The sequence below is a fragment of the Pollachius pollachius genome (genome assembly GCF_949987615.1).
Source record: "Pollachius pollachius genome assembly, chromosome: 11".
Classification (NCBI taxonomy): Eukaryota; Metazoa; Chordata; class Actinopteri; order Gadiformes; family Gadidae; genus Pollachius; species Pollachius pollachius.
The window spans coordinates 5,436,021-5,450,725 of record NC_136944.1 but is presented as its reverse complement, the minus strand read 5'-3'; the positions used below and the strand labels follow the sequence as shown (position 1 = coordinate 5,450,725).

Genomic DNA, 14,705 nt, shown 5'->3' with positions numbered 1-14,705 from the left:
GTATTTCTTAACAGATTCTAAGTTCCCTGGCGGTCAGTGACCGACCAGACGGTCTTAATTGGCGTTGATACAACGAGTCTAAATCAGTCTTTCCTTTTATCTCCCCCAAGCTCAGACAACAGCTGCCTCTGCAACTGCTCCTCGGTAGATGAACAAATGTTCACCAGACTTTACCTAACTTTAACACCCCCATCCCCATAACCACCACCACCACCACCATCTCTCTCCTTGCAGTTATTCGGACACAAATCGTAAAGGTCAAAGAATGGAGAGGTAGAGAGTGGGAGAGGGTGATGGAGGGAAACAGAGAGGGTGGGATAAAGAGGGGAGAGAAAAGTTGAGACAGAGAACCCCTTCAGCTGGTTGGGCCTGTAGGGGGAGGGGGGATTGATTTAAAATAGATCTGAAGGTGTTAAAGGCGGTCAGGGTAGAGAGAAGGGCCATGAGCATGAGCCACAAGAAGGCAGGTCAAACACTGTGTCAAGACTTGCCAGACGGCTTGCGTCAACATCGATTTTAAGCTTTTTCAAGCTTAAAATCGATCTACGCTCTAGAATGTCATTCCTATCGCTGCTCTGTCCAGTTCCTTTCTTGACTTTATTCTGTAGCACTGTTTTGTGACTTGCCTTGACTTTTGTGAATTTGCCTCGTTTCTGGTTGGAGGGAACTCCGACTCACTTGCATATGATCAAAGTGTCTGGTAAACAAATACCAACAGTCTAAACACGTCGGGACTATAAGGGGTGGAGTGTAGTGTCGTGGGACGGAGGGCCGTGGATCGCTTTAGGAGCACTGTGTGGTTCTTAACTGCTCCGCTGGCTTCAAGCACTGTTTATATAGATGACAACAACGTTTGACTTTTTTATTTTCTTAAATCCCAGAACAAAAATAACTGAAATGAAAGTAGTTAAACCCTTTATAGAGATGGCCAGTAGTGCAGAAACAATGCAAAGCAAGGCGAAAAAAAAAGACAGTGATTACAATGAACAAAAAAAAAGAGTTCTTCTTTTCTTCCAAATTGCACTTTAATCTTGAAATGGGGTCCATCTTTTTTAAGCTGGTTGTGGTAGTGTTTATTTCACTGCCCAAAGCTCCAGGCATTAGCTGCTCCCCACGGTGAAGGCAATCTGCCATTACATTGCATTCTTGTGACGCAGCCAGCGTTCTGAAGTATATCAGACTTCATGGTTGAGTTATCTTTGATTTAACTTCTAATCCACGCTGGAGGGGCAGAAAGATACCCGCCATCCATCAGACCACTGCAGTCCACCCACACAACTGCTTTTTCTTAAAAAAATAAATACATAGAAAATAATCATCTGAATAATCATTGGTCATTTGATATTATACTGGTGATCATCAGTCAGGAGTCAGGAGATTCAGTCCCCGGTGATGGCCTGGGGTTTGTCTGAGCAGGTCAGTCCAGTCTCTATTTGCCCTTCTTGTGTTTCCTCATGTACGCCGCGATGGAGCTGGTGATCTCTGTGCTCGTCTTGTTCTGGCCGAAGTACTCGAGGAAGTCTCCGTCCGGACCCACCAGGTACATAATGATGGTGTGGTCCACCTGTGGAGAACCACGCTCCGAGTTAGGTCACAACTGCACTACGTTTACATTTACATTTAGGGAATTTAGCAGACGCTTCTATCCAAAGAGACTTACAAAAAGTGCATTTGTGAGGAGGAAGTTTATCACTGTCCGTACAAGGATGTTTATAGAACCAAGTGCCAAGCCCTTGGTTCTAACCCATTCCCCGTATACAACAAAGCTACTTAGGATAAGATGCTACACAATGCTTAGTACTATTTTTAAGTGTGTACATTAAGTGGCAGGATGTACAACATACAATAAGTGTGTAAGAGGGGTACTGTATATATATATATATATATAAATAAAATATTATACACTATTAAAAAGTGTAGGAAAAAAAATGTTAGCTAAATTGAGGAACAGCTTTTAAAAGTCTCAATTGTTCCCTTTGAGTCAGAGCGCAATCTCACTGCACACGAACCCCTCCCGGGTGTGCTTGGAAGCAAACACCATCTGGTCTAGGGGGGTCTCTGGTCCACCTGTTTGGGTCTGGTTGCTGAGGTTTAATATTCCCAAAGGAGCCAAACTAGGGAGGGAAAACGCTGCAGGGTTCATAAACAAAACCTTGTTGGGATTAAAAGCGTCTCTCCTGCTCATGGCTAAATAGTAAAGACCTCCTCGGTTTCAGGTGGAGCTTGAGTGGACCAGCGAAGGGGGGGGGGGGGGGGGGGGGGGGGACTCACGATGTAGTCGTTGTCCTCATCCTTGGGCCCCTGGCTGTAGTACACCCTGTAGGCCCGGGACACTTGCTCCACCTGGGCCTGCGTTCCTGTCAGACCCACCAGCTTGGGAGAGAACTCTGCCAGGCAGAGAGAGGGAGGCGCCGTTATAACATTGTCTACCATATACAGTTGTGCTCATTAATACATTGAGACTCCACAACACCTTATCACAATGAATTATAAATACCTACTGTTACTTTAGGTTAAAATGGTTCAATATCCTCATGTCAACCATATTGTTAGCTATAATTGATGCTGATTAAGTCATTCAATTCTTCAACAGAGAAATCTGCATATTGTAAGTTTTATGCCACAGCCTAGCTCCTTACAGATCAGCTGGCAATATTGCACCTCAATATAGTGAATAATCGTATCTATAGTAAGCACAATCAACTTTTACTCATCCTTTTACTGTTTAGTCCAATCATTGTGTGTCTTCATTCATTGTTATACTCTACATTCTGGGAATTTACAGTATAGCAATTCTCTATGGTTTGCATAATAAACTTTGCGTCGTAATCATCTTTGGGTTGCTTTGGCATTATGGTCCTTATGCATGCAGTGTCAGGATATATATATTTAGTCTATGCTACACATGAACCTCCTAAAATGGCGCAAATTAATTGGTTCGCTATCTCCAGATATTGGGCAATATCCCATGATTGAGATCTCAAACTCGGGATATGTTTTTACCTGAGGCTCCATGGATAGTGGGGAATAGCTATTCCCCACTATTCACTTTGCCTTCGGCGAATAATTGTTGAATATAGTTTGAAGAATTCCATATGGTTTGCATGATAATCTTTACCCTACCTTTCACGTAGGCGGCCATGGCTTCCACGGTGTCCCGGTCGGGGTCGATCGTGATAAGGAGCGGGGTGAGGTTCGGGATGCTCTTTATCTTGTCTTGAGGGAAGCACATGCCAGGAAGTGTTGGTACAGTTACCATGCAATCGTTGAGAAGCGACTCGGACGAATAACAATCGTGACGTGAGCTGACCGTGACAGAAGACGACTTTCCAGCCTTTAGGCAGCCGACATTGGGGTTCGAACCCACAACTTTTCGGCAGGGACAAATTAAAAACAGCTCTCTTTGTTAACCAAAATCTTACAATCTACACTTGCAAAACCAGCCACATGTGTTCAGCCACATGTATGATGGACAGATCCAGCCAACCAATCAGTACAGTCCACTGGCTAGGCCGGTGGGCTGATCCGTCCATCATACATCAGGTTGGACACGCCCCTTCATGATGTCCACCTCTTGAGCTTGAAATTGCTTATCAACAACGCTGCTGGAAGCAGAATAGCATCCATTTAACATCAGGATCTGTGGGGGGGGGGGGGGGGGGGGGGGGGCGGTAAAGCAGGGCATGATTGGAATAAAAGTGGGTCACCTATGGCGTCCACCACCTCGACCATCTTCTCGATCTCGTCGGGGCAGATGTCGGGGCAGTGCGTGAAGCCGAAGTAGAGCAGCACCCACTGGCCCAGGAAGTCCTCGCTCTTGCTGGGTTTGTTGTTGTGGTCCACCAGGGAGAAGGGGCCGCCCAGCGCAGCCTTACCTATCGACTTGTTACGCTCCTTCTCAAGCACTGAGGTTGGAGAGAGAGACACACCTTGGCTTTTAAAGATTCACCTCAATGTGTGACGCTTTACAAGGATTAATGAATGAACAACACTCTCACATGAACACAATATACTTCAAATGTGACACATAAATGTGACACAATTCCCAAATTCCCATAAGAAAGATGTCAAGTCAACTCTTACAACGTATCATAATTAAAGTTATAAGCCTATTTGTTTGTACTGTAATACATAGTAACTACCACTGTGTATATTTTTACTGGTATACTGGTAATGTGGATATTTGAACATTGACAGTCAGTGCTCTTACGTTCTTCCTTTTCCTTCTTGAAGTACTTCATGAGACCCAGGACAGTGCCGCCGATGGCAAACGTGATGGCTAAAGATTTCCACGTCACAGGCTGTGCGGAAAAAGAGTAGCAAACAATGGGTAAGCCTGTCCCTTTGACAGATACCATGACTTGAGTCTCTGCCAACAGGTGAAGTCTCTCTTTCATATCTAGCTATACATACACAGACTCTATTGTAGTCTGACTCAGTCATACCCCTGTTTTTTTGGACTGGGACTTTTGACCGGGTGGAGGAGGTAGAGATGAAAACGCTCTGCTGCAGAGTGGAGGTAAACACCTGGTTGTCCTGGACATCTGTACCCGGGCCTGGATGGGGATAGTTAGAGAACAAAACAAACCGAAGAGTCAGGGTCTGGACATCATCAGAGGGGCAATCATATCCATAGTGAGTGAGTCTCTCTCTCTCTCTCTCTCTCTCTCTCTCTCTCTCTCTCTCTCTCTCTCTCTCTCTCTCTCTCTCTCTCTCTCTCTCTCTCTCTCTCTCTCTCTCTCTCTCTCTCTCTCTCTCTCTCTCTCTCTCTCTCTCTCTCTCTCTCTCTCTCTCTCTCTCTCTCTCTCACACACACACACACACACACACACATGTCATCTAATTCATTCATGTTATAACATCTTCTTGGTTTGACCTACCAGGCACTGGAGTCTCAAAGATGCCATGGCATTGGATAAGGTGCCGTGTCGTCCCGGTAGAGCGCTGTGTACAGATCGGAGTGCGTGTGTATGTGCAGATCTCTGCAGAACCAGCCGGTACCACATATTGGGGTTTGAGAGGCTCAGGGTCATGTCTATGATGCCAGAAACTGTCGCGTCCGACAAGGAAGTAGATGTCAGTTTACACAACGTGTGTACTCAGCCGGCCTGGGGTCAGGTTATGTATTTTTTCAGACTGTATTTTGACCACAACTTCTGGAAATAAACTGATCTAAGATCAGCGCTCGCTGTTCGCACGTACCGGATGTTGCGTCATTCTATGCTGTCGTTGGATATTATTACTCACTGGGTACATCTAGCGGCGGGTTTATGTATTGCGGTTGTTTTAAATGTTTTCAAAAGACACCAACACAATGAAGTAGACTGTAGACTGTAGACTATTCTTATTTGATATTCCTATATCATGCAATGTTTCGGTCATTGATACTGAGGGTAGAGCTGTATGCTGTTCATATCTAGATTAACTAATATCTATAATTAGGATTCCACATACTGTATAATACTTTCAAATTATGACTCGTTGTAGTTCATAGAAACATTAAAGAGGCTTTAGAGAAGAACAGTTTAATGTCCCAATGTTGTTTTGAAAGTGCATGGTCGCCTTGACAAAGAGTCGTGTATTATATAAAAACAGGCAGGGAGGTGGGCTCTAGATGGCCGTCTGACAGTGCGAGGGCCAGTTGGCTGTGAGCTCCTTGTTGTGGTAGTAGTACATCCACGCCACAAAGGGGAAGGCTGTGATGGCCGTGGCAGTGGACACTCGCAGAATTCCAACTGGCCCCCTGTTGAGAACACACAATCGTAAAAGCAACATTCAGTTATAAAGAAAAATATAAATGGTTCTGTTTTAAATTAATCAGGAAATATCTTCCCAACCTTCCGGAGTGGCGACACAATAGAAGCCAGATTACAGTCAGCACTAGTCCGGAAAATTCTCTACAGGAAAAAAGGAGGGAAAAAAGTTGTTATAACAACAGCAGGGTTCGCTATTAAAAATATCAGCCTCATGCCTACCTACTAAGACAAGTCTCCAGAATAACACTGTTTGAAAGACATACATCAATTATGATGTAAGAGTCTTCATTTCTAGAACATCCCTAAAATAAATGATGAGGCAGAATACTATTGTTTAAAAAGTTGTAGTTATATAGAAATAAGTATGCATTTGATGCAAGAATTGGGGATTTTATCCTTCATGTGTTGGTTAATGAGAGATTTTACCATTATTATGGGCTGTATTCATACTAGCATATTGTATATGGGGTAGTCCTCGTACACACTATTCTATACTATTACATGAATACAGTTCTGCCACGATGCCCTTTACTAATACCACAGGTCCCCAGTTTGAACTCAGGGGTCGATAGAAATCAATGCAACGTAACGCACCTCCCCTCCTCTTGCTGGAACAAATTGGTGATGCGTTCTCTATATAAGGTCCAGCCCAACATGCCCAGCACGGCGGTTGAAACCATCACGTGGAGATCAGCAATCTTCCTCCACGCCAACCATTCTGAAAATGATCGAGAATATTGTCATTACAGTATTATTATTGTTTAGAAGAAGACTCTAACAGTTAACCTCTGTTAGAGTCAAACGGATTGAACTGAATATTTAACATAATGTGCAGTGATAGTTTTTTGGCCACTTGATGGCGCTTTTGGCATGGATACCTCCCTCACTGTCACTGGGTCGTTTTGATCATGGAGGATTGAAGGACTTTGTACTAACTGAACTCTTGTAAACTAATAATAATAGTAGACTACTGTGAGTTGTTTCTTTACCTGTCACCTGGGGTTTCAGTCCGATAGTTATACAAAGAGTTGCAGGAACGGCGTATCCAACCTGAAAAGAGCCATCTTGTAAATGAAAACGTTGATGGAATGTGATTTGCAGATTTCCAAAGCCTAACAAAGGTCTTACCATCCACAGCCCTGCGTCGGGATCATTAATCTATATAAAAGGAAAATCAAATGTTAATGTCAATCGAAAGTCCGACATAAGAAGGTACTGTGGAGCCAGAACCACTCACCTGCACATAGGCTGCAAGAGCGAAAAATACAGACATGCACACATTGCAAACTTGCCACAAAACCAAAATACATTTGTTGGTGATCCCTCTGCAGTCTCCGTTCATCTCTGTAATTATTGCAAGTGTCTCTTCTACAGTTATCCAAAACAAATACGTCCCCGCTATGATCGTTCCGGATCAAGGCGATCCAAGGGTTTAAAAAAAAAATCTTTCCAATCCATCCGCTGAACGATTCTGTCTTCTTCACTTCGCCTCCTGGACTTTAGAGCGGAAAAGCTCACTGGGGCCAAACTCTGTTGCCTACCTTATTGCGGTATTATTCAAACAGACGTGAGATAAGTGTACGTTTTAACGACGCATAGCCGTAATGCATTCTGCTGATATCAGATTGGAGCCAGACATAACGCAACAACATATAAAAGTCCAGACAGTTCAGAAATAAATGGGCCTTCTTATTGACTTTGACCAAAAAAATACATGCATATTTTTTATTGAACATCCAAGCTACGTATTTATTTTACATAACGGACAAATGCATAATATTCGGACATTTAAAATATTTGTAATATTTATTTGGAATGTAAATATTGCTGTTCTGGTGGTCACATGACCGACGCTGAGCAGGAGGGAGAGTCGCTTTATTGTCTAGCTGTAACTTGTGCGGGCGGAGCTTCACGTTGATCAGCATTTAAAACTGTTCTGATGAAGTAACTTGTCATCACCGAACAAATAATTAAACAAAAAGTACCCGAAGAGGAATCCTAACTCTTCCACGGATAAGAATAGTCCAGTTTGAAGAGAGGGGTATTCGCATCGGCCGCCGCATGGACAATACACGAGTGAACAGCTGACGGACCCCGTGACTTTTGAACACCTTTGCATTTGACAGCTAACTTTACTGGGTGTTATTACAGTTACTGTGCATCAGTGGGACTCTAAACTGCTGACGTATGGCTTTCTTTTCAACACACCATCCTCAAACGACACTTAAACGATGTCGCCTCGGGCTGTGTTGAGTAGGCTAGCTCGCTAGGTTGGCGTCCTCCTAGACAAACCAGGAGCATCCTGCTAGCATCCTGTTAGCATCGCAGCTAGCAAGCCCAACTGGAAGTGATTTAAAGTGAGGTGAGGTTCTTTTTATTATTGTGTCAAAATGTCGGGCGACTACTGCATGTCTTGGCTAGTTCGTTTGTCTACATTAACCATGTCGATGGAGTGACATGGACTCTGTGCCAGGGCTCCACAGAGGCTGTTGCTGGTGGTCAGACTCATACGTGGCATCTATTGGCTGATTTTGATGTTTACATCATGACACACCATGTATTTAACATGACACCAACACAAGGGTTCACCTCGAAGGCGATATCGGGGAACATGTGTGCATGTGTTAATGTGCATGTCAGTTTATAGATGCATGGTACTGTATTGTAAAGTATTGTCCCTGACAGGCAGTGATCTGGTACGAGGTGAACCATGGCAGGTGGCATCACAGAGTCTGGGGAGCCCTACTCCCCATTTGTAAGTATATGAAAATTGTATATTTTGTGTTTTCAACTTTTTATGATAGGATATTTACCATTTAAACCGTAGTAACTGACCAGTATGACCAGCAATGCAAAGCACATATGCCTGGCATCCTTGTATGTTATTTGGTGGCAAATTTCGTTGGAATTGTTTTTTAAAACCTTGTTTTTACCTATCTGGTCTGTGTATGCATATTCAGTGCTGGGTACTAAATACTATCTCTAAGTGCATCTGTGAAAAGTCATGACATGAGTTGAACTCGTGAGCTAAATCTTAACCACAAAGAGGAATGGATTTTACTTATCTTCACTATTTGCAGGGGAAATGTAAACCCTTACTCATCAATTTATGCTCTGGCTGTTTTGTGTTTTTGATGAGTTGTGCTAGATTTTCTTTCATAAGTCCCCTGTCCTTGTTTAGTTCAAAGTAATTTGAACTAATTTGAACTCTGTTCATGGGTGGTTTCAGGAAGCTGATGCAATGAATCCTTAAAACAATCTGAAGTAGGACGCCATTGATCACTGTCTAAATCTTGAAATTGTCTTCCTGTTTACATGTGACCAAAACATTTATGTTAACATACAACAATTACTTAACACAGTTTAAAGGGTTGGGGTAAGGTCGATTCAGTTGGTTTATTCAATGTTGAACTCTTGAATGTACCCTATTATATCAGCACCATCTGCAGTAATGTCATTCCAAAAATATAATTTTTTCCACATACATTTTACACCAGAACTCAAGTTTGAAACTCTGGCTAAACCGATTATCTTGAAAATAGTGACGGACAGTGAATTCACTTACAGGGCATTAATATTCAGGTAGGGAATGGGATGCGATGTCTTCCTTTAGGGGCCCTTCAGGTTAGGCTGTGCATAATAGGGGTTCAGACCCAGTATTTCCCCACTCTCATCATACACTGCTATTACACTGTATCTAACGCTTGTCTGTTGGTGGTGTTGATTGACAGGTGGGCCTGGTGTATATGTTCAACCTGATCGTGGGGACGGGAGCGCTCACAATGCCCCGGGCCTTCGCCACTGCCGGTTGGGTCGTCAGCCTGTCACTCATCTCCTTCCTGGGGTTCATGAGGTCCGACCTTTTTAATGCTGTTAAAATGACTTTGCATTAGGGGTTCTGTCATGAAGTGATGGCTTATTCAACAGCGATATTTTTGTGGTTAAACACATGGGTTGAAGAGGGTCTAGGTGAGACGACAAGTTGTATTATCATCATGAATTAGAAGTACCATTGTAAGCAGTCTATCTGAGGGTCATTCCATAAGTATAATGACATTTAATGTATGGTGTCGGACTAAAAACTAGTTTCCCTTCCTCACTGACCGTTCAAACCTCATATTTGAATTTTTTTTATCACAATAAGTCTATAACTTAATTTCCTGATGATACAATAACTCAAAAATGAGAAGCTATAATATTAAATGATTGCCCCGCCCTAGGAAGAACATATCAATGCCTGGATATCGATGGAAATGCAGTTGTAGTGCCGTCCCCTATCTTATTCAAATGCTCTCTCTCGCCCACAGCTACATGACGACCACCTTTGTGATCGAGGCAATGGCCGCTGCTAATGCTCAGCTTCGCTGGAAGAGGAGGGAACAGGAGGAGGTGAGTGTTCGGCAGTATTTCCGTGTAGCCTTGTGCTTTCATAGCTAAGGAAGCTATATCCTGGTATACACTGGTGCTTACGTAGCTCACGTAGCCCTTGATAAGATAAGTGAATACTTTATTTATCTCAGACGGGAAATGTGGAAGCACAGCAGCAAGTACAGGATGGGTAGAATACAAAGAGGAAAATCTACTCACACTATGTCTACGTACAATGAGAGGGCAAAAATACATTTAATACATCGACAGTGTAAATAAAGGGTGAGGAGATAGGGGGAGAAACTACTGTGTCTTTGTTGTGCTCATGATGCCCTGTTGCGTCAGGGCTGTTGGTCATAGTGTTTGTTTTGGTCAGCCACAGGTCCCCTGTACACGTTTCTTAGCTCTCGAGCAGACTGGAATTACTGTTGGGAGGTCATGCTGATAGTCTGTTAACCTGAAAGGGGTTGCAGGTTCAACTCTCATCATGGCTAATTGTTGGTGTTTTCCTTACCCTTACTGCTCCTGACCAGCTGGCGTTGAACTTCTATGGTTGACAAGTTGTTGTGGGTTAGGGCGTCTTGCTCAGGGATGCCTATGGGAAGACCTGAGGAATTGGGGACACAAACCCTGAACCTTGCAGCTGTGTGTCAAACATTAGGAGCACTAGTAGCTCAGACCATGACCGTGTCGCCAGGTGTACAGATGGAAATGCAAAAAAGACACCTTGATGCAGGACAGGGTCCTTTAAAGCGTGAACACGTTATATGTGGACTAAACACTGCGAGAAATGTGTTGCATCAAGTTTGAGCTGATATATGAATCCCTGATGGGATCTGTTTTATTTCCAACCCCAGCTGAGGTGTTCTTTGTGCTATTTCAACTGCAGTGCTTTGATTAACAGTAAACTATTTCAAAGAGGCCTTTAAAATGGACCGTATAATAGTCCTCGAAGTCATCCAATCCTGCTTATGTTTGCAGTTAACGTGTAGATGGAGATGAATGAATGTTCTTGTATTAGTGAAGTGTGGACTGTATTTATGGAGTCATTTTGGTTCATGTCTGGCGTTCTGGCCCAAGGGCTTCGGGCCTCCAGTGCTACTGGCTGGAGTGAACAGTATTGCTGAATAGCCAGTCTGGGTTTATAGCTCACTCCCTCTTCCTGCCTCCTTAACCAATAAAAAAAATGGCGAGAGCCAGAGGAAATGAAAGCCATATTCCAAAAATAGATGTCCCGTTCTCTTCATAAAGTGTACTACTCCATTCACAACTGAATTGCTAATGTAGGCTTTTTTTGTATTAACCTCCTTTCTACTTGTTATGTTAATTCATAGTGTTTTGTTTTACTTGGCCCTGTCGTCGCTTTGGTTAAAATAGTCTGGTCGCTGAATAATGACTAGATGCGTGTCGTTGAGGAGCAGGTGGCGGCTGATAGGGCAGACGCTGGCCTAGGAGGAGTTCCACGGCGTTACTTTGGACTCTGGTATTCAAACCCAGCAGCTCCTTTGGCTGCGAGTCCAACACAAACCTCACCAATACACAGCCCATGTGATGAGTCGTTTCCTGGTCCTATGAGCTGATCATCACGCCTTTCTTTCTTTCTTTCTTTCTTTCTTTCTTTCTTTCTTTCTTTCTTTCTTTCTTTCACTCTACCTCCCTATCTCTTCCTTTACCTCTGTTTCTACCTCTCTCCCTCTGGCTCGCCCTCTCTCTCTCTCTCTCTCTCTCTGTTTCTACCTCTCTCCCTCTCGCTCACCCTCTCTCTCTCTACCTCTCTGTTTCTACCTCTCTCTCCCTCTCGCTCACCCTCTCTCTCTCTCTCTCTCTCTCTCTCTCTCTCTCTCTCTCTCTCTCTACCTCTCTGTTTCTACCTCTCTCTCCCTCTCGCTCACCCTCTCTCTCTCTCTCTCTACCTCTCTGTTTCTACCTCTCTCCCTCTCGCTCACCCTCTCTCTCTCTCCACCTCTCTGTTTCTACCTCTCTCTCCCTCTCGTTCACCCTCTCTCTCCCTCTACCTCTCTGTTTCTACCTCTCTCTACCAATCGCTCGCCCTCTCTCCCAGGAGGACGACCCCGCTGACTCCACCTCGGAGGACTCTGATGATGATGTCATGGTGCGGGGGCGTTCGGAGCCTGAGAGTCGGCCCATCCTCTCCGTGCGTGAGTACCCGGCTCCCCGGAAGCACCTGTGTTTGGATAATGATCTGTTGAATGGCGGTTGTCTTCGAGAGTATTAACCTCTTGTAAATGCTACCAGGATGTCTCCCTCCCTGACATTTGTATCTTCTGCTCTCCGATCTCTAATTTGCATTTAGCAGACACTTTTATCCAAAATGACTTGGCAACAGTTTCATACTCGCATTCACACACAATCTATATTAAGGCAAAGTCAACCACGCAGGGCGACAGCCAGCTGGTCAGGAGCAGTCAGGGTGAGGCGTCTCGCTCAGGGACACCTCGACACTCCGCTAGGAGGAGCCGGGGATCGAACTAGCAACCTTCCGGTTACAAGTCAACTCGCTCTACCTCCTGAGCTATGCCGACCCAAATCATTTTTTAAATGGTTTACACAATATTTCTTTTTAGGCAAAACAGCGCTATCAATGGCTGTGTTGGACTGATCCCAGCCGACCCATCTAGGCCTTTTGATGGTAACTTAATGCAATGGGATGTATACATTCCTTATATTCCTTTAGATAACACTCTTCCTGGATCGATGTTGGCAGTGGAGGAGGTGTGCTGGGGCTTTTGCTGCGTAGTTTCACTTTTCCCACTTCAGGGAGTTTTAATCCACCCTCAGTCGCTGTTCATGTTGACCTGCTGGAGAAGTTGTTTGGTTATCTGTTATCTAGTATCTGCACTGAAATCCAACTGTAGGCATCCTTAAAGGGTAATTCCGGTGTAAAATGGATTTGGGATATGTTTTGTATGATAACTAGTTGAAACGTTCGTTTTGGAGCACCTCACCACTACACAGCCCATGTGATGAGTCGTTTCCTGGTCCTATGAGCTGATCATCACGCCTTTCTTTCTTTCTTTCTTTCTTTCTTTCTTTCTTTCACTCTACCTCCCTATCTCTTCCTTTACCTCTGTTTCTACCTTTCTCCCTCTCGCTCACCCTCTCTCTCTCCACCTCTCTGTTTCTACACAAAAAACGTATATAGACGCTTTCTTCAGTTGGCTGTTTTCAGCCGATTCTATCAAAATGCTATAAACTTGGAACGATGGGTGCACTGGTTATGGTAAAAACTAAATCGCTATTTTAAACCACTTAAAAGCCAGAAGTAGCCAGACACTTCTTTGGTAGTATAATAAGGGTCTTAACATATAAAACAAGGCATTGAGAACTTTGTAAGTGTACAGATTGTTTATTAAAAAGGACATTTCATACACACAAATCATCAGTAGGTCACCCATCGACGCCATTTCGTTTTTAAGACTCGATAGGTAGATTGACGAACACAGAGATTGTGACATCCGTCAGCAACACGCAAGCTCTGTGTTCGCCAATCTCCCTTATTATACCACCAAAGAAGTGTCGGGCTACTTTTAGCCTTTTAAATGGATTAAAATAGCGATTTAGTTTTTACCATAACCAGTGCCCTCATCGTTCCAAGTTTATAGCGTTTTGATAGAATCGGCTAAAAACAGCCAACTGAAGAAAGCGTCTATATGCGGTTTTTCTGCTCCAAAACGAGCGTTTCAACTCGTTATCATACAAAACATATCCCAAATCCATTTTACACCAGAATTACCCTTTAAGAAAGCTTCTCTCCCTCCTTCTGAAGGACCTGCATCTGTATTCGCTATGAGTCTCTTTCGACAAAGGCGTCTGCTAAATGAATACAATGAATCGACTTTCTTCCTGATGGCTCTCCTCCTCCCCTTCTTGTTTTCCAGAGCGATCTAGCGGCCATGTGGATCAGTTTGAGATCGTGGAGCGGGTTGAGATGGGACAAATGGCCTCCATGTTCTTCAACAAAGGTAAGGTTCTATATGACAGCGTTGTCATCTTAAAGGTGATGTTCTATATGATACCGCTGTCATCCTTAAGGTGATAAGGTGAGGTCCTATAGGGGTCACCCCGTCCACAGGTGTTGTCATCTTAAAGGTAATGTTCTGTTAGGGGCGGAGTTACCTGTTCTACCTCTTAAAGTCAAGGTATGCTACGGAACAGCCACTACACTCTGTGGGGAAAGAAGGACTTTTTAAGAAGAGAGGGTGGGATGTTGTCTATTACATGTTCTCTCACCTCTTTGGCAGTCTTTTCACATTCACACTGTGAGATACTTAGCCTTCTAATGGGATGTAATTTCAGACTAATAAATCCCCCCGCGCTTCGTAATGATCTGGTGGAGACCCCATCAAGGCAGCCGTTTCATCTCAGAAACTGCATGTGCGTGTGCCCACGTACATGCAATTGTGTCGATTTCTCGCCTTGTGTAAGTGCTTATGTGTGATTTCTTTGAGTTTCTATGTGCACGTGCCTGTGGTGGTCGGCGTACAGACTTTACAGCACTGCAGTGGTTGGCGTAAACACTTTACAGCAGTGCAGTGGTTGGCGTAAACACTTTACAGCAGT

General features: G+C 43.9%; 3 protein-coding genes across 3 annotated transcripts in view; 1 reads left to right on the top strand and 2 right to left on the bottom strand.

Moving 5' to 3' along the window:
* Positions 1 to 857: 857 nt before the first annotated feature.
* On the bottom strand, positions 858 to 5,049 carry sco1 (synthesis of cytochrome C oxidase 1). Its single transcript, XM_079745576.1, has 7 exons — positions 4,881 to 5,049; positions 4,446 to 4,556; positions 4,211 to 4,301; positions 3,708 to 3,905; positions 3,124 to 3,216; positions 2,272 to 2,387; positions 858 to 1,564 (listed from the first exon to the last, which is right to left on the bottom strand). The coding sequence occupies exons 1-7, from the start codon at positions 5,031 to 5,033 to the stop codon at positions 1,430 to 1,432; spliced, it is 897 nt and encodes a 298-aa protein (XP_079601702.1). The 5' UTR covers positions 5,034 to 5,049; the 3' UTR covers positions 858 to 1,429.
* A 561-nt stretch (positions 5,050 to 5,610) lies between these two features.
* tmem220 (transmembrane protein 220) lies at positions 5,611 to 7,307 on the bottom strand (the record flags this gene model as incomplete). Its single annotated transcript, XM_079746940.1, has 6 exons — positions 6,994 to 7,307; positions 6,885 to 6,914; positions 6,746 to 6,806; positions 6,351 to 6,474; positions 5,838 to 5,897; positions 5,611 to 5,743 (listed from the first exon to the last, which is right to left on the bottom strand). The coding sequence occupies exons 1-6, from the start codon at positions 7,096 to 7,098 to the stop codon at positions 5,611 to 5,613; spliced, it is 513 nt and encodes a 170-aa protein (XP_079603066.1). The 5' UTR covers positions 7,099 to 7,307.
* Positions 7,308 to 7,837: 530 nt separating this feature from the next.
* Positions 7,838 to 14,705, top strand: part of tmem104 (transmembrane protein 104) — a 54,488-nt gene continuing 47,620 nt past the window's right edge. Inside the window, exons 1-6 of the mRNA XM_079745760.1 lie at positions 7,838 to 8,118; positions 8,442 to 8,511; positions 9,488 to 9,609; positions 10,064 to 10,145; positions 12,187 to 12,283; positions 14,024 to 14,107. Of these exons, the coding sequence (XP_079601886.1) occupies positions 8,467 to 8,511; positions 9,488 to 9,609; positions 10,064 to 10,145; positions 12,187 to 12,283; positions 14,024 to 14,107 (430 nt within the window). The 5' untranslated portion in view covers positions 7,838 to 8,118; positions 8,442 to 8,466. The remainder of the gene's footprint in view (positions 8,119 to 8,441; positions 8,512 to 9,487; positions 9,610 to 10,063; positions 10,146 to 12,186; positions 12,284 to 14,023; positions 14,108 to 14,705) is intronic.

Coding starts and splice junctions, on each gene's coding strand:
- sco1 (XM_079745576.1), bottom strand. CDS start 5,033: ATGACCCTGAGCCTCTCAAACCCCAATATGTGGTACCGGCTGGTTCTG. Junction 4,302..4,445: donor CCCAGTCCAAAAAAACAGGG/GTATGACTGAGT, acceptor TTTTCCGCACAG/CCTGTGACGTGGAAATCTTT. Junction 2,388..3,123: donor CATGGCCGCCTACGTGAAAG/GTAGGGTAAAGA, acceptor TCTGCCTGGCAG/AGTTCTCTCCCAAGCTGGTG.